The 24,910-nt window shown below is 40.8% G+C and overlaps 1 protein-coding gene across 7 annotated transcripts in view; it reads right to left on the reverse strand.

Annotated features, from left to right (window-relative positions):
• The window catches only part of LOC134353772 (receptor-type tyrosine-protein phosphatase eta-like), a 299,381-nt gene that overhangs the window by 57,927 nt on the left and 216,544 nt on the right, over positions 1 to 24,910 (reverse strand). For all 7 annotated transcript variants that reach the window (XR_010019675.1, XM_063062133.1, XM_063062132.1 and 4 more), the window contains 5 exons: positions 14,899 to 15,171; positions 14,142 to 14,414; positions 12,905 to 13,171; positions 8,010 to 8,276; positions 6,461 to 6,742 (listed from right to left, as the gene is read on the reverse strand). Coding sequence is in view for 6 of the 7 variants with exons in the window: in XM_063062133.1 (XP_062918203.1) it covers positions 6,461 to 6,742; positions 8,010 to 8,276; positions 12,905 to 13,171; positions 14,142 to 14,414; positions 14,899 to 15,171 (1,362 nt within the window). In the remaining variant the exon portion in view is untranslated. The remainder of the gene's footprint in view (positions 1 to 6,460; positions 6,743 to 8,009; positions 8,277 to 12,904; positions 13,172 to 14,141; positions 14,415 to 14,898; positions 15,172 to 24,910) is intronic.

The following is a 24,910-nucleotide window of genomic DNA, read 5'->3' on the forward strand; positions in this document are numbered from 1 at the left end:
GAGAATAAAGACACATACGTAAGGCTCCTTTTCATTGACTACAGCTCCGCCTTTAATACCATCATTCCAAATAAACTGATTCCTAAGCTCCAGAACCTGGGCCTTAACATTCAGATCTGCAGCTGGATCTTCAACTTCCTCACAGACAGGACCCAGGCTATAAAAATAAAGATGAAGCCACACTCAGGTTGGAGGAACAACACCTTATATTCCGTCTGGGTAGCCTCCAACCTGATGGCATGAACATCGACTTCTCTAACTTCCGCTAATGCCCCACCTCCCCCTCGTACCCCATCTATTAATTATTTTTATACACATATTCTTTCTCTCACTCTCCTTTTTCTCCCTCTGTCCCTTTGACTATACCCCTCGCCCATCCTCTGGGTCCCCCCCACCTTGACTTTCTCCCCGGATCTCCTGTCCCATGGTCCTCTCGTATTCCCTTTGCCAATCACCTGTCCAGCTCTTGGTTCCATCCCTCCCCCTCCTGTCTTCTCCTATCATTTTGGATCTCCCCCTCCTCCTCCCACTTTCAAATCTCTTACTAACTCTTCCTTCAGTTAGTCCTGACGAGGGGTCTCGGCCTGAAACGTCGACTGTACCTCTTCCTAGAGATGCTGCCTGGCCTGCTGCGTTCACCAGCAACTTTGATGTGTGTTGCTTGAATTTCCAGCATCTGCAGAATTCCTGTTGTTTGTTATAAAAATAGGGGACAAGCTCTCCTCCACAATCATTCTGAGCACCGGTGCCCCACAAGGCTGTGTACTCAGCCCCCTGCTGTACTCACTGTACACCCATGATTGTGTAGCCAAGTTTCCATCAAACTCAATATATAAGTTTGCTACTGACTCAACAATTGTAGGCCATATCTCAGGTAATGATGAGTTTGAGTACAGAGAGAAAATTAAGAACCTGGTGGCATGGTGCGAGGATAATAACCTATCCCTCAACGTCAGCAAGACAAAGGAATTGGTTGTTGACTTCAGAAGGAGTAGCGGACCGCACCACCCAATTTACGTCAGTGGTGCACAAGTGGAACAGGTCAAAAGCTTTAAGTTCCTTGGGGTCAATATCACAAATGACCTGACTTGGTCCAACCAAGCAGAGTTCACTGCCAAGAAGGCCCACCAGCGCCTTTACTTCCTGAGAAAACTAAAGAAATTTGGCCTGTCCCCTAAAACCCTCACTAATTTTTATAGATGCACTGTAGAAAGCATTCTTCTAGGGTGTATCACAACCTGGTATGGAAGTTGTCCTGTCCAAGACCGAACGAAGCTGTAGAAGATCATGAACACGGACAGCACATCACACAAACCAATCTTCTGTCCTTGGACTCACTTTACACCGTGTGCTGTCGGAACAGTACTGCTAGGATAATCAAGGACACGACCCACCCAGCCAACACACTTTTCGTCCCTCTTCCCTCCAGGAGAAGGCTCAGGAGCTTGAAGACTCGTACGGCCAGATTTGGGAACAGCTTCTTTCCAACTGTGATAAGACTGCTGAACGGATCCTGACCCAGATCTGGGCCGTACCCTCGAAACATCCGGATGTGCATCTCGGTTTTTTTGCACCACCTTACTTTCCATTTTTCTTTTTTCTATTTATGATTCATAATTTAAATTTTTTAATATTTACTAATTTTTAGTATTTTTAATATTTAATATTTGTAATCCAGGGAGCGGGAAGCACAGAATCAAATATCGCTGTGATGATTGTACGTTCTAGTATCAATTGTTTGGTGACAATAAAGTATAAAGTATAAATGGGAGATCCCTTATCTTAAAACAATCCCCAAGTTCTAGGTACCTTCTACAGGTCTAACAGCCTCTCAGCAACTTATGTGTTTCAACAAGTTTACCTCTGCTGCTCCAATGAACATAGGCTAAACCTATCAACCTTTCTTCTTATGTTAATCCCTTCATTTTATGAATCATCCAGGTGAAACTTCCCTGCACTGCTTCTAATGCACACACATCCTTCCACAAATGTAGAGGCCAAAACTGTTTGCATCATTCCAAGTGTGGTCTATAAAGTTGCATCAAACATACCCCCTACCATGAAAGTTAACATTACATGACCTTCTTAACTGTTTGATGAAACTGTATGCTGTATTTTTGTTTCATATTCTAGAATTTCTAAATCTATTTGTAGATTCTATCTAAACAATGACTTACATATACCTTCTTTCTTTCAGGGCGGATAAACTCACATTTTTCCACAATGTAATCCAGTTAGTCCACGCTCTATATTTTACCAACGTACAGTATATTCCTTTGATGGCTGTCTGTATTCTCCTTATGACTTACTAACACATGTTTCCTTTGCATCGACTTCAACATTGACTACAGTACAACTATTCTTATCATAGAACATAGAACAGTACAGCACAGTACAGGCTTTTTGGCCCATCATCTTGTGCCAGCCTCTTAACCGACTCCAAGATCTATCTTACCCTTCCCTCCCACATGGCCTTCCATTTTTCTTTCATCCATGTGTCTATCTAAAAGTCTCTTACATACCCCTGATTATTCTGCCTCTACCACTATACCTGGCAGCGTATCCCTTAGCATCTCTTTGTAAAAACCTACCTCTGATATACTCCTATACTTTTCTCCAATCATCTTCAATTAGCCATTTATGCCCTGGGAAAAAGTTACTGTTTGTCCTTTATCATCTTATACACCTCTATCAGGTCAACTCTCATCTTTTTTTGCTCCAAAGAGTAAGGCCCTAGCTTCCTCAACCTACCCTCATGACACATGCTCTCTAATCCAGGCATTATCCTGGTAAATCTCTGCAGCCCCTCTAAAACTTCTATATCCTTCCAACAATGAGGCGACCAGAACTGAACACAATACTCCAACTGTCTAACCAGAGATTTTATAGAGCTGCAACATTATCCTGCAGCTCTTGAACTTAATTCCCCAACTAATGAAGGCCAAAACACTGTAAGCCTTCTTAACCACCCTATTACCTTGCATGGAAAGTTTCAGAAATTGCTAGCACTGATCCCTGTGGCATCTAACTAGCAACTAATAACCCACCTGAAAGTGATCCATTTCTCATTACCCTCTATTTCCTGAAGTTTGCCACTCCTTATCCTTGCCAATGTAATACCCGCAACGCTAAGCACCCTTAAGCAGTAATCTTTCATGTTGCTTATCAAAGCCTTCCTACCTTTCCTGGTGCCCTTTTATCTACCCTGTTTGTTATGTAGAAAATTTGTTAAATACAATTTCCTGTTCATAAAGTCATGTTCATTCTGCTTCATTGCCTTATGTTTTTAAAAATATTTGCGTATTATCACTGAATGATGGATGCTGGATTCATCAATGGCAGATGTTAGACTAACAAACCGACAGTATCTTGTTTTCTGTCTACTCCCTTTCTCAAATATTGGCATTACATTTGCAGCTTTCCAGTGCTATTCCGCATCCAAGGAATGTTCGTAGATTGTAAAGCAGGCATCCATTTACTTTAAGACACTAGAAGAAAGGCTAATTGTTGATCACAGCTTAGAAGAAACAAGTATTATTCATTATGTGGGTGGAGCTGGCTTTGATTGCACCCTCTTGGGTGTGTTAACTCAGAGAATGCGCATGGCCTTTTCCTGATTCTCAGTGGTAACTCTGGATTACAGGTTTGGGATAGAGGCAAATATGAACTTTTGGGTAGCTCACCATGAATTCAGAAATTCAGTCGGAAGGGATTTGGGTATAAAATCTGCCTTTTCTCTGTACGGGTCTGCAACTAGATCTTCGACAATGGACCTCAAGCAAGTAGCAAGGACTGGGGGCAGAGCAGTTCATTGAAGTACAGGGAATTGGATAAGAGAAATGAGGTATTGTAATGGCAGCAAACAATGTTACGGAAGCTCTTTAAGTAATCTAGTGATGAGCTCAAGATTTAAAATATGAGCAGGGCCTTGAGATTAGGCATTTGTCAAGAGCCAATGACCGTCATGAGGGGAAAGTACATAAGTAGTCAGTTCAGAGTACCCCTGTGGCTATCCCCTCAAAAACATGCAAATTGTTTTGGATACTGTTCAGGAAAGCATCATCTTCTCTCACAACCGCTCACCTGGCACTCTGATTCCTTTACCCCTGCAACTCTAGGTTAAATTCCTCAGAGGAGCATTATCAATCCTTCCCGCAAGGATTTCAGTCCCCTTCCAGTTGAGGTGCAACCCTTCCCATCTGTACAGTCCCACCTTACTTGGAAGTGAACCCAATGATCCAAAAATTTGAAGCCCTCCCTCCTGCACCATCCTGCCACATGTTAAACTGCATTAGCTCCTATTTCTGGCCTCACTAAATTCGTGAAAGACCAATTTTGAAGGCATCAGAAAGAATTTGGCAGGTGTGGATTGGGATAGATTGTTTTTTGGCAAAGTGATGCTTGGTGAGTGGGAGGCCTTCAAAAGTGAAATGTTGAAGCTGTAGCATTTGTATGTTCCTGTCAGAAGAATAAGCAAGACTTAACAGGTTTAAGGTTTTCAATGGATATTATAAAAAGGAGAAGGAGGTGCAGAGCGAGTATAAGCAGCAAGGAACAAATGAGATACTTGAGTATAAATCCATATAAGAAATGCAAGAAAACACTTAAGAGGGAAATTGGGACGCCTAAAGGAAGGCATGAGGTTGCTCTGGCAGACAAGGTGAAGGAGAATCCCAAGGGCTTTTACAGATATATTAAGAGAAAGTTGATAGCAAGGGATAAAATTGGTCCACTTGAAGGTAAGTGTGTTCATCTTTGCATGAAGCTGAAAGACATGGGGAGATCTTAAGATTTTTTGCAACTGTATTTACTTGGGAAATAGACACAAAGTTTACAGAAACAAAACAAAACAGCAGTGAGGATATGGACCATATAAAGGTTGCAGAAGAGGAGGTGTTTGTTACCTTGAGGCAAATTAGGGTGGATAAGTTCCCAGGGCTTGACTAGGTGTCCCCTTGGACCTTGTGGGAAGCCAGTGCAGAAATTCCAAGGGCTTTGGCAGAGGTATATAAAATACCCTTAGCCACAGTGTGGTGCTGGAGGACTAGACAATAGCCACTGCTGTTTCATTGCTTAAGAAAGGGTCTGGGAGTAAGATGAAGATGGGAAATTGTAGGCTGATCAGATATGTAAGGATTTGGATAGCTAGGGCCTGATTAGGGATGGTGAAGATGGCTTTGTGTGTGGTAAGTCATGTCTGTCCAATCTTACAGTTTCTTGAAGAGGTTACCAGGAATGTTGTTAAAGAAATGGCAGTGGGTATTGTCTACATGGACTTTAGCAAGCTCTTCGTGCTGTAGTATTCTATGACTCCATGATGTGACCTGTGATCATTAAAGCAATGCTTAGGATGATTCGGAACCATGCTGCTGGTTATTACAATCTTCACAGTTTTGGTGTGGATTGGATATATTTAGATCCAAAGTTAGTAGCCTTAACAGTAACTAAAACCACTGAACATAACTCTACTATAGGAGAATATTTGGACATAGGCATAATTCATGAGGAAGCAGATGAGGTTCTGGGAAAGACCGTTGAACAACCTTAAAAGATGAGAACTCCACTGAAAATTAGAAAAGTATGGGAAATTTGGAGGATCCAGGGAGAATTATTGGATAGAGGTTCTTGTCCCACCCTTTGGCTAGCTCTTGATCAAAACCTGTAGTCATACTCTGACCCAGCAGTTATGGAAGCTGGGAGATTGTTTCATACAAGGTACAAAAGGGACATGTGAATTGAATGTGTCAGTGAAATCATGGAGAAATGGGTCACAAATTCTAAGGACAATTTTAAGTTACATAATCTTCAAGTTTAGTTTGTAAGATATCACTGCTTGTTGAAAGTTCACTTAATTAAATGAATCACTACCTTTGCATCATTGAACAGACAATCCAAAGGCATCAATTTTGTTTTGAAACAGTACTTAGATAAAACAATATTGCCAGATAAAAGCAACACACATCAAAGCTGCTGGTAAACGCAGCAGGCCAGGCAGCATCTCTAGGAAGAGGTACAGTCGACGTCCTGACGAAGGGTCTTGGTCTGAAACGTCGACTGTACCTCTTCCTAGGGATGCTGCCTGGCCTGCTGCGTTCACCAGTAACTTTGATGTGTGTTACTTGAATTTCCAGCATCTGCAGAATTCCTGTTGTCTGCCAGATAAAAAGATGTTTAACCAAGTGGAGAGGAAAAGACTGGATCTCAGTCAGAATAGAGTCATAAAACGCTGCAAAAGCTACATCATAGAGTGCCAGTGTAGCCATGTGGAAAAAAAACTGGCCAGAGAAACTAATCTTATCAAAGTAGGACATGAAATTAGGAAAGTTGTTATAGGTGTGCCCAGATTGACAAGGGCAAGAGGTCAAGCCCCAAGGAACCTGCTGTTGTGTGGCATTTCATTTACAATTTTAACTGAAAAAACATTCAGATGCTAAAACAAATTGTAATAGAATGTACTCACAGGTGGCCTTAGTTACATCATCTGAGGTTACGTGATGAGGTCCACTAATTGTCACTACATTTACCCTGTACAACCTTCCAGGCCTCAGGCTGCTGAATTCTACTTGGGTTTTTGGAGGTTGCACAGTCTTCTCACAGCTGTATGCTTCTGGGTTTTTAGAATCTTTTATCTGAACACTGAAATTCTCAACATGTCCTACTGGATTGTCCCAGGAAACATTCAATAAATCAGTTGTGTTCTCATTGCTCAGTAAGATGTTCTCTGAAGGTATTTTCATAGGTTCTATGTAAAAATAAAACAATATATAGTGATTATAATGGAACTTAACAAAATACTATCACCACTAGACAGTATTGGATACAGCACCAACAACAGAGTAACTGGGATTTTGAAAGAGATCAAGCTACTTGGAAAATGCCCTATCCATTCTGTTTGATCTTTCCTCCTACTTTCATTGATTAAAACCTTTTTTACAATTTGAACATTTTGCAGCTTTAGTAAAGGATCTTTACTGAAAAGTTAACTCCATTTCTCATTCCATAATGCTGCCTAATCAACTGACTGTCTTCTGTTAATGTCTAAATTAAATTTCTGGAATTACTTATGTCTGATGAATTTAAGAAACATTTTTCAAGATTTTGCTCCTCCATCAGATGTCATTTTAAGTTTAATTTATTTAAAAGATTTGCTTGACAAAAGGTGAGGGTGGGGGAAGCAATGGAAGTATACCAGTCTCTTTCTGTATAGGGGATTTAGAATTAAGCACTGAGTTTTTTTTCAGTTTAGAGACAGAATCTCATCCTTTAAGTGTAATTCACCACTGAATTGCCATCACTGAAGCTTGGTACATTCTTCAAATATTTTCTTCTCACTGATGTTAAAAATGCATGGTAGTGATTAATCAACTTCCTTAGCCAATTTCTGTTCTTCCCTGTTGGTTGATATAGAAGTTATCACAAACATGCCCCTCTTGAAATCATTAATGAGAGCCTTAAATGTAGTTCACACAACTCAGATTCTAAAAGTGTTTTAAATTGAGGCTAAACAATGAACTTGCATGTTTCAAAGTGGTAGTGACCATTTATAAGCCTGCACCAATGATTTCGCCAATATCATGTCAAGACAGGGAATTCTCTCACAGATTATATATCTGCTTCATATAAGTAAAGGTCAAAAGGGAATTGACAAAGTGGGACTTTTTTGACACCTGCTGCCCCTGCTGTATTGGTATTTCTACACAAAACGTGGCAAGTACACGAAAAACATTGCCAGAGCGATGGTAAATGCAGATATGATAGAGGCATTAATGAGCGATTAGTTAGATTCGCATCATTTTCAATGCAAACATGGTGAGCTACAGGGCCTGCTCCTGTTCTGTGCTTTCAAGTGTAGCTAACTGGAAGATCAAAACTGAATACTGGAACCCTATGATATATGGTTTAATAACAGTACAACCAGTAGTTATATTAAATGTGAAGAAACATTTGTTTCGGAAATTAAATAACAACTCTATACTTTTAAATTAGAGTTTTCCATTCCAGAGTATCACCTGTGTAGTTGGCAATCATAACTGATTCTGATGGTGTATCATCCTTTGCCAATGTGACAACAGAAAAGATGTAGTTCGTTCCTGGTGTCAGTCCCTCCACAGTTACAGTTTCATCTGTTACAATTTTAGTTGTGTTATTAACTTCAGGTGCTTCTGTCACCACTCTGTACTTGTAGTCCTTTTGATCTTCAACTGGTGCTACCCATTGTAGGGAAATACTGTGGGTGCTAAAAGCCACTATTCGTAGGTTCTGAATGGGTTTTGGCTCTATTGATAAAAGCAATGAAATAAATAGGCATTAGTAAAGATATAGACCCATTGGATAAGCTTTCAACATTTTGATCAAGTGGAATTAACACCAACATTGCTCTGGATAAATGTCAGAGAAGCTACAAGTGAAAGAATAATTTTCACAGGATGCAGAACATCACAGTAGCTTGTTCACAGTGCAGGTCAACAGAAGAGTCAAGATACCAAGAAGTAAAATCATATTATTGTAGTACTCTGGTTCATGGAGAAGTAAACATCAGTATCTGTCATTATGCTTGTGTTATAGCCCTGCTTATTCTATCCATCAGTGAAACTGCCAATAAGGTATCAGTTGACAAAAAGGATGAATCAAGAGAATACATAAAATCTCATAAGAACATAAGAACATAAGAAATAGGAGCATGAGTAGGCCATCTGGTCAGCCAAGCCTGCTTCGCCATTCAATAAGATCATGGTTGATCTGACCATGGACTTATCTCTACCTATCTGCTTTTTCCCCCAAACCCTTTCTTCCCCAACTAAGCAAAAATCTATCCAACCTTGCCTTAAATATATTTATTGAGGTAGCCTCCACTGCTTCATTGGTCAGAGAATTCCACAGATTCACCACTCTTTGGGAAAAGCAGTTCCTCCTTATCTCCATCCTAAATTTACACCCCCGAATCTTGTGGCTATGTCCCCTAGTTCTAGTCTCACCGACAGTGGAAACAACTTTCCTATACCTTTCTTATCTATGCCTTTCATAATTTTATATGTTTCTGTAAGATCTCTGCTCATCCTTCTGAATTCCAGAGAGTACAGTCCCAGACAACTCAATCTGTCCTCATAGTCTAAACCCCTCATCTCTGGAAACAACCTGGTGAACCTCCTTTGCTTCGCCTCCAAAGCCAGTGTATCCTTCCTCAAGTAAGGAGACCAGAACTGCATGCAGAACTCCAGATGCCACCTCACCAGTACCCTATGCAGTTTCAGCATAACCTCCCTGCTCTTAAATTCAATCCCTCTAGCAATGACGGCCAACATTCCATTTGCCTTCTTGATAGCCTGCTGCACCTGCAAACCAACATCTTGCAATTCATGCACAAGCACTCCCAAGTCCTTCTGCAGAGCAGCATGATGCAATTTTGTACCATTTAAATAATCTGATCTTCCATTTTCCTTCCGAACTGGATGACGTCACATTTACCAACATTGTACTTCATCTTCTTGCTCACTCACTTAACCTATCTACATCCTCTACAGACTCTCCATATCCTCTGCACAATTTGCTTTTCCACTCAATTTAGTGTCATCAGTAAACTTAGTTACACTACACTCATTCCCCTCTTCCAGATCGTTAATGTATATCGTGAAAAGCTGAGGGCCCAGCACTCACTGGGCCCTCAAAAGTTGTGGCACACTACTCACCACTGATTGCCAACCAGAATACCACCATGTATCCCAACTCAGTATTGAGTGGTGTCACAGCAAACAACTTTGCACTCCAATGTCAGTAAGACGAAAGAGCTGATTGTGAATGTCAGGAAGGGGAAGACGAGGGAACACAAAACATTCTCATTGAGGGATAAGGATTGGAAAGAATGAGCAATTTCAAGTTCTTGTGTGTCAATATCTCTGAGGACATAACCTGGATGCAACAAATTGATGCAGCTATAAAGAAGGCAAGACAGAGGCTATATTTCAATCGAAGTTTATGGAGATTTGTTTTGTCAACTAAAGCACTCAAACTTCTACAGATGTACCGTGGAGAGCATTCTGACTGGCTGCATCACTGTCTAGTATGGGGTGCGGGGGCTACTGCACAAGATCAAAATGAATTGCAGAAACTTGTAAAATGAGTCAGCTCTATCATTGGTACCAGCCTCCATAGTATCCAAGGCATCTTCAAGGAGCAGTGCCTTAGAAAGGCGGCTTCCATCATTAAGGATCCCCACAACCCAGCAGGTTCCCTCTTCACAATGTTACCATTGGGAAGGAGGTACAGAAACCTGAAGGCACACACTCAACGATTCAGGAACAGCTTCTACTCTGCCTTCCAATTTCTAAATGGACATAAACATTGCCTCAAGCAACATACATCAAAGTTGCTGGTGAACGCAGCAGGCCAGGCAGCATCTATAGGAAGAAGCGCAGTCGACGTTTCAGGCCGAGACCCTTCGTCAGGACTAACTGAAGGAAGAGTGAGTAAGGGATTTGAAAGCTGGAGGGGGAGGGGGAGATGCAAAAACATTGCCTCACTGTTTTATTTCTGTTATCTTGCACTACTTATATTAATTTAACTATTTATCAAGTATTTCATTGTACCGTCGCTGTAAAGTTAACAAACTTCATGACATATGCTAGTGATATTAAATCTGATTCTGATTCTGATTCAGATAGGCAGGTGAAAAGATGTAAGAGGACAGAGTGAGAAATAGAAGAAGACAGGAGGGAGTAAGGAATTTTGTTTTACTGGAAGAAAAAATCAATATTCATTCCTTCAGGTTGGATGCTATCCAGACAGAATATAAGGCATTGCTTCTCCTTCCTGAGGGTGAACTCATCATGGCACAAGAGGAGGCCATGGGCCAAAATGTCAGAATGGGAATAGGAATGCAAATTAAAATACTGAGCCACTTTTGGTAGTTGGAGCTGAGATGCTCAGTGAAGCAGTCTCCCAATTTACAATTGATTAGCAGAAACTTCATGACAATTTTTCTCAGATTTCCTGTCCAATTTGCAATTATGGAAAGTCCATGGAAGGATGGATGCAAAGTGAGTCAGACATCAGATAATGAGGGGTGGAGCTAAGTCAAAGTTCATGGGTTTTATTAGAGGAATAAGCTCCTGCTGGCTTACAAGAAATCCTATAAATAAATTTAACTCTTGGGACTGACTCATCCCATCTCCTTTGATCTGCCTGAATTACAGAAGGATCACATTATCAGTGCCGGATTATTGAAGGAACCGGATTACAGGTAGTCTTATTAGTGAAGGTCGACCTGTAGTTGGCATAACAATGTGATTAATAATCAGTAGTTTCACATAACATACCAAATGATTTCATACAAGTGAGGTGCTTGTGTTTCACAGTTTTACAGATTTGATGATTCACCATTTTTAATCAAAGGCAAAAGAAATTTAGTTTAAAACAGAGGACTTTTGTTATAAGCTTCAGCTGCTGGGGAAGTAGAGTTGTCAATGTCTGTCATTATTTTTGCATTACAGGCCTGGTCATTCCATCCATCAATGAAACTGCCATTAAAATATCATCTGACGAAAAGGATGAATCCAGAGAGTACATGAAAAAAGTTAATGTTAGAATGATTAAATGAATTTTGAACTTGAAGGGACAAATATCAGTTTATTTCATTTAATCATTCTAATACAATCTTGTGACGGGAAATCAAAGAAAAAGGTTTAATATTTCAAAGGGACTTGGAACATGTGAAATATTTCATGTATTCTCCTTATCCCCTATTACTACCTCTCCAGCATCATTTTCCAGTGGTCCAAAATCCATTTTCATTTACACTTTAAATATCTGAAGAAACTTTTAGTTTCCTCTTTAATATTATTGGCTAGCTTACTTTCATACTCCTTCTTTACCTTCTTAATGACTTATTTATTTGCCTTCTGTTAGTTTTTAAAACCTTGTCAATCCTCTAACCCCACTAAGTTTTGCTTAATTGTATGCCCTCCTTTTGGCTTTTATGTTAGCTGACACCTCTCTTGTTAGCCACTGTTGTGTCATCTTGTCTTTAAAATACTCCTTTGGGATGTATATATCCTGTGCCTTCCAAATTGCTTGCAGAAACTCCAGCCATTGATGAGTTTAACTCCATGACAACTCTGCTGTCATCCTTGCCAGTGTTCTTTTCCAATGAATTCAGGATAAATCCTCTCTTGTGCCTCTGTAATCCCTTTTGTTCCACTGTAATATTGATACATCTGACTTCAGCTTCACCTTGTCAAATTTCATGTTATGATCACTTGCCATAAGGGTTCTTTTAGCTGAAGATATCTAATCAATTCTGGTTCATTGAATAGATGATCTCCTAGTTGGCTCAACAATGAGCTGCTCTAAAAAGCCAAATCGTAGGCATTCTAGAAATTCCACCTCCTGCAATTAAACACCAACCTGATTTTCTCAATCTACCTGTATATTGAAATCTCCCATTATTGTAACATTATCCTTTGCATACATTTTCTATCTCCCATTGTAATTCTAATGAGTTACAGATCTAATAAATTCATTTAATTAATTGATCAAGTCTGTTTTGTTTGAATCATGGAAATAATATTAAATACAAGAAGAGACACATGAATGAAACTGTAAAATAAATGTGGCATAGGAACACAATGATCAAAAACCAGACATAAGGAAGTAAAAATATAAGAAATAGCAGCAGTCGATGAGAATCTTTCCATCAAATCTGCCGCAATGTTCATCAAGAAAACTCAATATTCCAGTTGTAATGCTGGGAAATTGTGTTCTAAATTATCTTACACACCTATGCCAAAACTTTTCCATTCTGAGTATATAGCAAAGAATTTTCTCAAGGAAAGCAGTAATTTACAAAGTGCTTTTGTTTTAAGAATCAAGTTGGAAACATGAAAATACAGACATTTCTTAATACACTTACGAGTTGTGTGATTGATCTTCTCAATGCGACTCGCCAGGTTTCTGGGTCCAACGGTGGCCACGGAAATCGTGTATTCCGTTCCAGAATTAAGATTTGAAATTGTGGTGAAGTTTGACTGTTCGACAATAGTCTTTGCAGAAGAATTGTCACTGTAGGTTATGTTGAAGGAGTAACTTCCATCATCCATATCAGCAGGTGCTCCCCAGTTTAATGAGATGAAATTGGTACTGAAGTTCAACACCTGGATAGTACCAGGTGGGCTTGGAACTGAACGAGGAAAGAAAGTGTACAGTTGTTTTGATCAACACCAATGTACAGAGATTTCTTTTGAGCTTTTGAAATTCTTGGTTATTATTTCTCAGTTGGCCACACTTTGCGATATGAAACACTACTTGAGGATCAGAGTAGAGGAAAATATACTGTATAATTTCAGCAGGAGTCAGCTGCTAAAAATTTCCCAAATGTTTTGAAGTATTTTTCAACATTATTTTCCTTAAAAGTGTGGCAACAACTTAAGGTGGCTGAGACAAAAGGCTGGTATCAGAATAACAAATCAGGCAGATGGAAACATGGAAATATTGTGAGAGTGGACATGACAGAAATGTTAATTGCAGTCGATTGTCAATGCCCTCACCTTTGATACACATTAACATCCAATTCTTTGTTTATATTTGCTTTAGTTGTTGAGATTCAAATAAAACAAGGTCTAACAGTTTCAACCCAACTGCCAACTTCAGACAATGCAGTAAGTACTCAGTACAGTAATTAACTTAAAACTAAATGAATCAATGTGTCCAATCACAGTTCAAGAAAGTATTCTTACATAAATTATAGAGCTGATATTCCTTATTAAAATACCCAGTAAGAAACCTCACTGACAACCAACTTTTAGTAAACGTAGCAGTGTAGAAAATTTAAACTTCCTGACATTTATGTTAATAATTACAATTCAGAAGTATTTCATTGAGTGTCAAGTGTTACGGGACATTACAGGGTAGTATAAAAAAAATTAACAATTTCGACTTGTTCTGCTTGGCTACATCCCCATCCCCGATAATTAACTATTAAATCTGGGTCAAACAATCAGTGTTAGTGAAATGTTAGAGATCAAATTCCTCAATTATATGATTTCACATCCCAAACTTGGCAATCAATGCCTAAGAATGTGTTCCAAATTTATCACTTCTGATACAAAAGACAAATTCAATTAAAAGTGTTCTTCACACTTTGCACATACCTGTTATACCCTGTATATTGGCAGAGGTAACACTAAAAGGTCCACTGCTTGTAATCACTGTGAGGTTGTACACTCGACCAGGTCGAAGATCGGTGAAAATTACAGAAGTGGAATTTGTACTGTTGGCTTTTTGTACTGACGTGTTTTTGACATCTTGAAGAGTGATAAAGAACACCTCCACGTTTCCAGGTGGTGGAGTCCAGGACACAAACAATCTATCCACTGTCCCATTGCTGCTAACACTGATGTTTTCTTCTGGTATCCGTACAGGTTCTGTGGGATAAAAAAAATGATTGGATTTTCCAGGAGGTTTCAGACACAGAACATAATGTGGTGTAAGGTAAGTAATAGTCATCACGGAATAGAAACATAGGAACATCTCAGCAGATGAGAAAGCTATTGAATTTAGTTAAAATTGATAACGAGTAATTACAAGTATTATACAATTAAAAACCGCTCAAAACATGAAGTAAAAACAATGGCAGGAAATTTGCAACAGATTCGGCAGCATCTGCAGAGAGAGCGATACAGGTCAAATTGAAAGATGGACGTCGATACCACAAGCTAACTTTGGGCTCTCAGTCTTTGGTTTCTAGCACAATTCCACTGAAGCTCAGAGCAGGAATAGGACAGAATATCAAAGTTTCACACATTTAATTGGATTGAGTGGTGCTGTTCTGGAATTTGCTTTTCTTCAGTGGAAATTAATTATTTATATAATTTACTATAGAGAGATGCGACCTTTTGCAGTACTTACTTGTGTAGCTGGATACTTCTCTGGAATCAGACTGGACATTGGCTACAAGTGTGATAACAGTGAACGTGTAGTTGATTCCAGCGATGAGATTGCTCACACTAGCATTTTCAAATTTTACAGTTTCATTTTGAATGATGATGGTAGGATCTGAACTTTTTTTTGTCACTACCAGATAGCGATAATCATCTTTATATCCTATTGGTTGCTTCCAATTCAGTGTTATGGAGTTGGTGCCAACGTCGTCAACCTGTAGGTTGCTCACTACGTTTGGTTCTGTTGGGGGAAATAAGTTAATTTTGTTGATTATCTTTGAAAACCAATTACTTTTGATAAATATATTTTATGAACTGAGAATAGCTCAGATTTGATGGCTAATGTGAAACAGATGGTGGTAAGTCTTCATTGTACTTCTGCTTCCAAACCCATTTTCATGGGCACTAGTCTCCCCAGCCCTGAGGAAGTTTTCAACTTCCATTTTGGACATGCCCTCTTCTCATTACCACCACCAGGAAGGAGTTGCAGGAGCCTGAAGATGCACCCTCAATATTAAGAAACACCTTCGTCCCTTTCCCCATCAGATTCCTTAATGGACCATGAACCCATGAACACCATATCAATATTCCTCTTTTGCACTATTTACTTATTTCATTTTTATTGGAATTTATAGTATTTTTATGTCTTCAACCATTGTGCTGTCATAAGACAACAAATTTGAAACATATGTCAATGACAACAACTCTGATTCTGATTCTGAGCTGTGATCTCAAAAGCTATCCATAAAGGCATACTTGTACTGCACAACTAATAAACTTCTTAGCTACTTTCTATACCATGGCCAAGGTAATGTTGCTGAAAGACAGAGACTATACTATGCGTCTTGGTTCACAAATGGTCTCTTGAAAGTACAGGTCAACCATATTACTAATTGTAAATGCAAAGGGAGATGGAATTTCCCCATGCACCCCGACTACCCTCAGGCAATGTGTAAAAGTAATGCTGGAACAAAGTTACTTGGAAGGCCTTTCCTGTAAACATACCATAGTTCAGTGCCAGAAATATATCACGATCTAATCAGGTGGGCTAAGGTGAGTTTTTTACAGCTTAAGACTTACTATATTGCTTCCCTTTGCTTCCTTTCACATGGAAGCATCCACATCCAACTTTGATTGCTGAAACCGATGGATAGTTTGGCTGGTAAGTCTAAGCATCAGTGGAGAGAGCATGTCTGAGATCTGGTGAATTGCATCCATCCCAATTTAGTACCACTTCATTTTTGTCAACCTTCAATTGAACGGTATGCATCTACAGCCAAAAGGCATGCCTTGTGCTGAGTTAAACTTGTGTAGATTAATCTTACTGTAAGAACACCAAAAGAGTTTTCTTTTTTTCTCATAGACTTTTCAGGTTTCTGCTCTTGCAGACCCCAGTCAGTTTGGATTGGCAACAACATCTCCTCCAGAATCTCCATCAGCACACGTGCACCACAAGACCGTGGGCTTGGTCCCCTGCTCTCTTTATGCTTATGACTGTGAGGATAAGCACAAGTTCAATGCCATATTTATGTTTGCTAACAAAATCATTTTTGTTGGTCGAATCAAAGACTCAGATGAATCAGCTTATAGGAGGGAAATTGAACATCTTGGTGAGTGATGGCACAGTAACAACCTCTTACTCAACATCACCAAGAGCAAGGAAATGACTATTTACTTCTGGATGAAACCAGAGGTCCATGAGTCAATCTTTAATGGGGATCAGGTGTGGGAAGGGTCAGCATCTTTAAATTACTCGTAGTTTTCAGAGGAGCTGTCCTGGGTTTAACACATATGTGCCATTATGAAGAAAGCGTGGCATCGCCTCTATTTTTTGAGCAGTTTGCGAAGATTCAGCATGTCATCCAAAACTTACGCATTTTTCTGTAGTGGAGAGCATATTGACTGGTTGCATCACGGCTTCGTATGGAAATGGATATGGTCTAGTCCATCACGGGTAAAGCTACCTCCACTCTTGTGCACATTTATATGTAGCGCTGTCGCAGGAAAGCAACAACCATCATCAGGGACCCCCACCATTCAGGCCATGTTCGCTTCTTGCTGTTGCCATCAGGAAGGTAGTACAGGAGTTTTAGGACCTGTACCACCGGGTTCAGGGGGAGTTATAAAGGAAGAAAGTCAGGAACAATGCAGGTTGCATTAATGTCTGTGGAGCATGGAGGAAAAGTCATAAATTGGAGCTGTCGTCAAAAGAGAGAAGAGAAGCTTTTAGTCTCAGCGTTGAATTCAGTTAGTCATGCTAACTAGCCGTTGGGTGAGCCCCCGAATAAGGGATCATGTAGCAGAGTGATTGAATTGGCAATGAAAAATGCTTGGAGCAGTTTCAGGCCTCTTGTGATGATTCCTTGAAGTGTCAGGAATGTGGAGAGAGCATGTCAATGTCCTCTTGGAACCTGATACTGTCACTGTGTTCGGATATGGCCCAAGTACGGAGCGAAAGACAATGAAGTGGGTCAATAGTTCACAGACATTAATGCAAACAGAGTTAGAGGGAAAAGAAAACAATCAAAGCTAGGCCAAACAGGGCCATTAACTAAACTCTCAAATGGAAAACAAAGCCAACACTGCAGCTCAAAGGAAAAACTAAATATGAAATTAATACCACTAGTCTTTTCGAGTCAGTTAACTCTACAGTCCAATTTTTCAGGCAAGGGCAAATACAAGCAGACTGTGAAACGTTGCTGTGCTTTGCTCAGGTCCTGACAAGTGGTATGACGAAAAGAACAGAATTAAATACCATCACAATGTATAATAATTAGCTGACACGTACATATTCATAAGCGCAATTGCCGTATCTGCTGCGCTGCTGAATCAGTGGTTGTGACAGTGCACCCCTCCATAGACACAGCCCTATGTCCGCTGGAAGTCTTGGATGAGTGACCTGTCCAAGATGCCCTTTGCCGGAATCCAAGAACGTTCTTCTGGAGACCTCAAGGAGATCTGCACATTGAGCCAGAATCCCAGACAGGTCGACATCCTTAGCTAACACAGGAGGGGATTCATGGAATGGAGTTTGAGCTGGACCCAGGTAGGTAGACAGGCATGCCGGTCCCCACTCTTGGAGTACCTTCAGATACCAATCGATCTGTGGGTTATGCTGGGATAACCAGGGGAGACCAAGCACCAGTGGCAGTTCAGGCAAATGAACCAGATAGAAGGAGAGTTCTTCACTATGGTTGCCTTCGAGCACAAGTTGGAGGGGTTGGGTGGAAAGGTGGATCTGGCCAGAGCCCAGGGGTCAACTGACCAAAGCCTTGACTTTGATCTTTTCTCTTAATTCCTGTCAGAACTCCCCGCCTTTGAGCTAGGGAGATGTCCATGAGATTCCCAGCTGCACCGGCATTGATAAATGCCTTAAGGAAGCTGCGAGCATTACAGAATTAGGGGAAGCTGACTGAAGAGAGAACTGATCCGTCAGGATTCCCCACCCTGCTGACGGGTATTCTCTTTTACTGGCTGCTTGGGACATGCCACCTGGAAGCGTCCTGGATCACCACAATAGAGGCAGGAACCTGTTCTCCTGTGCCGCTCTTATTCCTTCTGAGACAGGTGCATGCGCCCCACTTGCATAGGCTCCTCCATGGGCTGGCTGCTGGGTGTGAGGGAGGGAGAGAGGGCAAGGAAAGACAGCGACCAGACGGTGCGTGGGAAGCTTGAAACATTCTTGCACCACCTAGTTACCTAATTGTCAACCCGAGTAGTCAGATTAATCAGGTGATCCAGACTGTCCTGCTCATCATGGACAGTTTCTCATGCCAGACCCCTGCGTTCAGTCCATGCTGAAAGGCAGTGATGAGAGATCTCTCATTCCAACTTGTCTCTACTGCAAACGTGTGGAATTTGACTGCATAGGGTCTCACCATTGCTCTGCCTTGGTGCAGGTCCAAAATTCAGTTGGCAGCCTCCTGACCCCATACTGGAAGGTCAAAAACCCTCCTTAACTCTGCCACGAAATGTCGGAACGTCTGGACTGCGGGATATCCTTGCTCCCGTAAAGCATTGAGCAGACTGAGTGGAGGTCCATCTAGAAGATTGACTATGGACGCCATTTTTGCGCATCATCACCAAAATGACCAGGTTGGGCTTGGAATGTCAGCTTGCATTGGGTAATACCATTCCTGCAGCCATCAGGATCACCAGAATATCTGCCAGGAGGTGGAATACTTGGTTCCTATATGGACTTGAGAGTCCAAAGCTGGGAGTTAGTTCAGGTCCAGGCGTGAGAGCGGGAGTATGAGTATCAGAGATTGTCAAGGCAGCAGAAAGGGAGGACCTGCGAGATACTGGGAGTGGGATTGATGTGGCCAGAGGCTGCTGAATTGCGTTGGTGAGAATATTAACGGCTGTCAGCTGATGCTGGCTGTTCCCAGTGGGCTCGCGGATGGCGGCTGTAAGAGCGGAAATCGCAGACACTTGAGTCCGATTTTCTGCGGTGAGCTGTTCAACCATTGCGGCTAGCAATGACACCTGTTCCTTCAGATGAGACTGGGCTTGTCGCACGAGCTTATCTTCCTCATTGCTTCTGTAACTTCACTCAGAACAGATTCCATTGCCTGTAGTTTGTCCCCTACCTGACCAATGAATCTTAGGGCCAAGGTCAGCTGCTCTCTCTCTGCTGGGTCCATCTTTGTGTGGTCGAGTCTTGCTGTCACCATGTTTGGATACGGCCCAAGTACGGAGTGAGAGACACTGAAGTGAGTCGATAGTTCACAGACTTTAATGTAAACAGAGTTAGAGGGGAAGGAAAACAATAAACGCTAGGCCAAAACAGGGCCGTTAACTAAAACTCTCAAATAGAAAACAAAGCCAACACTGTGGCTGAAAGGAATAACTAAATATGAAATTACTACCACTAGTCTTCAAAGTCAGTTAACTCTACAATCCAATTTTTCAGGCAAGGCCAAATACAAGCAGACAGTTTAACGTTGATGTGCTTTGCTCAGGTCCAGACAAGCACTACAATGAAAAGAATGGAGTTAAATACCATCACAGTGAACTAATTATTAGCCAACGTGCATATTCATGAGCGCAGTTGCCATATCTGCTGCGCTGCTGAATCTGTGGTTATGACAAATACAAACTAGGAAAGCCTTACTTTCACCTTCTCTGACAGATAATGGCAAAACTGGAGAAACAGGTCTTATGAGGAAAAAGGCTTCTATCTACCTTTGTTAAGGTGTAATGCAGTCGATGAGCACTCAGTTAACTCTGAACCAGGGGAAAGCAGGTTTCCAGAACAGTAGATTGCTACTCTTCCAATATAACTGCTACTCACAAGGAGCAGGAAGTCATACTCCACTTCCTGAATGTCACTACTGTGTATATTCAAGGCAGGGATTGATGTTTTCATATATCAAGAAAATCAAAGTTCAAAGTAAATTTATTATTGCAGTACATATTTGTCACAGTATATAACCCTGACATTCATTTTCCTGCAGGCATTCATTTTAGAGTCCTTTAAAGTGAGCCAATAGGTTGTGGGAGCAATTCAGTGATGGGGCATAAGAAGATGAGTGAAGTTACTCCTCTGTTGCTTTCTTGCAGCAGAGCTCTATGTTGATGTGCTCAGTTGTGAAGAGAGCTTTGCCAGTGATGTACTGACTCTATCCATTACTTTTTATGGGCTTTTCTGTTCAAAGGCATTGCTGTTTCCATATCAGGCCATAATGCAATCAGTAAATATACTGTCAACTGCACATCTGTTGAAGTTTGACCAAGTTTTAGATGGCATGCCAAATCATCCTAAATTTATAAGAAAGTAGAGACACCGCTGTGCCTTCTTTGCAATGGCACTTCCATATGGGACATAAGACGCATCCCCTGTAGTAATAACACTGCAAAATTTAAAGACTCTGACCCTTTCCACATCTGACTCTTTGAGGACCTCCAGTTTGTTCCTCCTGTAGTCAGTAATTAGCTTTTTGGTCATGCTGTCATGGAGTGAGAGATTGCTGTTGTGGTACAAATCAGCCAGATTTTCAATCTCTCTCCTATATGCTGATTCATCACCATCTTTGATTGGCCAACTACAATGTTATCATTAGTGATCTCAGAATTGCTACCTGACCCACTTGCTAGTGAGGTCAGAATGAGGAAGATTAAACAACTTAATACATGGCTGAGAAGTTGGTGTAGGAGGGAGGGCATTAGATTTTAGGATTGTTCGGCTCTCTTCCTGGGAAGGTGAAAGCTTTAAAGAAGGAACCGTTTGCACCTGAACTGCAGGGGGACTAATATCCTAGTAGGAAAGTTTGTCAATGCCGCATGGTGGGGTTTAAACTCGAGTTGCAGGGGGATGGGAACCAGAGTACCAGAACAGTTAGTGGAGAGGTTTTGGAGGCAGATGTTGGTAAGACCTCAGACAAAGTTAGGAATCAAAAGGTTGAGCATGGAGTGACTAGTATCCCGAGTTGCGTATAGAAGTATTGTAGGAAAAGCAGATGATAGTGCTGAAGGTGATGTAGCTGGTTTAGAAACAGAGGCAATGTGTAGTGAGGAGAGACTGTTGATAGGGCAAAATTGCAGTCAACAGGATGAGTTGCAATGTAAAGGTGGAAAAAAATCAAAAAAGGTGAATTCAGGACTGAAGGTGTTACATTTGAATGTGTGCAGCATACAAAATAAGTTAGCTGAACTTGTAGCACAGTTACAGACTGGCATGTATGATGTTGTATGCATCAGTGAATCATGGCTGAAAGCAGATCATAGCTGAGAGCTTAATGGCCAAGGATACACATTGTATTGAAAGCACAGACAGGAAGGTTGGTGGTGGGGGCGGGGGGGCATTACTCTGTTGGTAAAAAATGAAATCAAATCTTTAGAGAAAGGTGACATATGTTTGGAAGGTGTTGAATCATTATGGATAGATCTAAGGAACTGCAAGGTTAAAAAGATCTTAATGGGAGTTGTATACAGACCACCACACAGTAGTAAGGATGTTGTCTAAAATTAGAATGGGAGATAGAAATTGTATGTCAAAAGGGCAAAGTTACAATAGTCATGGGAGATCTCAAAATACAGATAGATTGGAAAAATCATGTTGGTGTTTGATTCCAAGAGGGTAAATTTTTAGAAAGCTTATGAAATGGTGTTTTAGAGCAACTCGTGGTTGAACCCACTAGGGATCAGCTATTCTGAATTAGGTGTTGGGTAGTGAACCAGAATTGATTGAAGATATTAAGGTAAAAGAGCCCTAGGGGCAAGTGATCATAATATGATCAAATTCACCTTAAATTTGAAAAGGAGAAGATAAAATCAAATGTATCAGTACTACAGCGGAGTAAAGGGAATTACAGAGACACGAGAGAGGAGCTGGCCTGAATTGATAGGAAAACAACACTGGCAGGTATGATGACAGAGCAGCAACAGTTGGAATTTCTGGAGGCAATTCAGAAGGCAGAGGATATATACATCCCAAAGAGGGAGAAGCATTCTATACGCAAGATGACACAACCATGGCTAACAAGATAAGTTAAAGCCAACATAAAAGCCCAAGTGAAGGCATATAGTAGAGCAAAAATCAGTGGGAAATTAGAGGATTGAGGTTGCTTTTAAAACCAACAGAAGCCAACTAAAAAAGTCATTAAGAAGGCAAAGATGGAATATGAAAATAAGCTAGCCAATAATATTAAAGAGGAAAGCAAAAGTTTCTTCAGATGCTTAAAGTTTAAAAGAGAGGTGAGAATGGATCTTAGACCACTGGAAAATGATGTTGGAGAGTTAGTAATAGGGGACAACGAAATGGTGGATGAACTGAAAATACATTTTGTATTAGTCCTCACAGAAGAAGACACGAGTAGTATTTTGGAAGTTCCAGGTGTCATGGGTCACTAAGTGTGTGAAGTTACCATTACTAGAGAGAGTTTCTTAGGAAACTGAAAGGTTTGAAGGTAGATAAATCACTTGGACCTGATGGAGTACACCTCAAAGATCTGAAAGAGGTAGCTGAAGAGATTGTGGAGGCATTAGTAATGATTTTCCAATAATTACAAGATTCTGAAATGGTTCTAGAAGACTGGAAGATTGCAAATGTCACTCCATTCGTTAAGAAAGGAGAGAGACAGAAGAAAGAAAACAATAGGCCAGTTAGTCTGACCTCAGTGGTTGGGAAGATGTTAGAGTCGATTATTAAGGTTGAGGTCTCAGGGAACGTGGAGGGACATGATAAAATAGGCTGGTTTCATCAAAGGAATATCTTACCTGACATATCTGCTGGAATTCTTTGAAGAAATAACAAACAGGGTAGATAATGGAGAATTGGTTGATGTTCTGCACTTGAATTTTAAGAAGGCGTTTGATGAGGTGCCGTACATGAAGCTGTTGAAGAGCCCATGGTGTTCTAGGAAAGATTTTAGCATGGATAAAGCAGTGGCTGATTAGCAGGCAGCAAAGAATGGGAATAAAGACAGCCTTTTCAATTAGGTTGCCGGTGACTAGTGGTGTTCCACGGAGGTCTATGCCTGGATCGATATTTTTTACATTATATGTCAATGACTTGGATGATGGAATTGATGGCTTTGTTGCAAACTCTGCAGATGGTATGAGTATAGGCGGAGGGTCAGGTACGTTAGAGGAAGTAGAGGGGCTTCAGAAGGACAGGCAGATTAGCAGAATGGGCAAAGAAATGGCAGATGTGATATAGTATCAGGAAGTGTATGGTCATGCAGTAAGTAGAAGAAATGAAAGGGTAGACTATTTTCTAAATGGAGAGAAAAAAAAAAAAAAAACGAGGCACAGAGGGACTTGGGAGTTGTTCTGCAGGATTCTCTAAAGGTTAATTTGCAGGTTGAGTCTGTGATGAGGAAGGCAAATGCAATGTTAGCATTCATTTCAAGAGGACTGGAATATAAGAGGATGTAATGTTGAGACATTATAAAGCACTGGTGAGGTCTCACATGGAGTATTGTGAGCAGCTTTGGGACCCTCAACTTAGAAAGGATGTGGTGAAACTGGAGAGGGTTCAAAGGAGGTTCATGAAAATTATTGCAGGATTGAATGGCTTGCAATATGAAGAGGGTGAATGGCCTTGATAGAGTGAATGTGGAGATGATGTCCCTATGGAGGGAAAGTCTAAGACCAGAAGACATAGCCTCAGAATAGAGGTGAGTCCTTTCAGAATAGAGATTAGGATGAATTTCTTTAGCCAGAGAGTGGTGAATCTGTGGAATTCTTTGCCACAGGCAGCTGTAGAGGCCAATTCTTTATATATACTTAAGACAGAGGTTGGCAGATTCTTTATTGGTCGGGGCATGAAGGCATAAAGGTACAAAGCAGGAGATTGGGACTGAGAGAGAAAATTGGATCAGCCATGATGAAATGGCAGAGCAGACTTGATGGACCCAAATGGCCTAATTCTGCTCCTATATCATATGGACTTATGGTCTAAGCCCCTGTAGGTAAATTATTGAGAGGCTTCCGAAATTCCAACATCACAAAATTCACTATTCTACTACTTATTCTCAGAGAACAGCAGAATATTTGTTAAATATGTATCTGTTTCTAATTCTATGCTGATTCTGCTCAACCTTGTCTTTTTCAAGGTGTTCTGCTGTCACTTCCTAATCACAGATTCCAGTATTTTCCCTCCTACTGATGTTTGTGGAACAGACCACTGGTTATACATTGTCTCTCATTTTCTCTCCCTCTTCTTCTAAACACTGGGCAAAGATTTGCTGTTCACTGCATCATTTCCAGAATCTGGAAAGTGATAGCTGGAGTATTTATGACCTCTAAAACTGCTGTTTTCAAACCTCAGGGATTTAAAAAAATCTGCTGGAGGAACTCAGAGTGTCATGCAGTATCTGTGGAGGTGCTGAAAGGGTTTGTCGATGTATCAAAGCCAGTGCAGAGTGTGGTGACAAACGGAGTTCCTCCAGCAGTTTGTTTACTACTCTAGATGCAAGTCCCTTGTGTCTCCAGTCCTTGGGATTTAATGGTTTCTCTAGAACTCCTGGATAAAATTT

Source organism: Mobula hypostoma, chromosome 11 (assembly GCF_963921235.1).
Source record: "Mobula hypostoma chromosome 11, sMobHyp1.1, whole genome shotgun sequence".
Lineage (NCBI taxonomy): Eukaryota > Metazoa > Chordata > Chondrichthyes > Myliobatiformes > Myliobatidae > Mobula > Mobula hypostoma.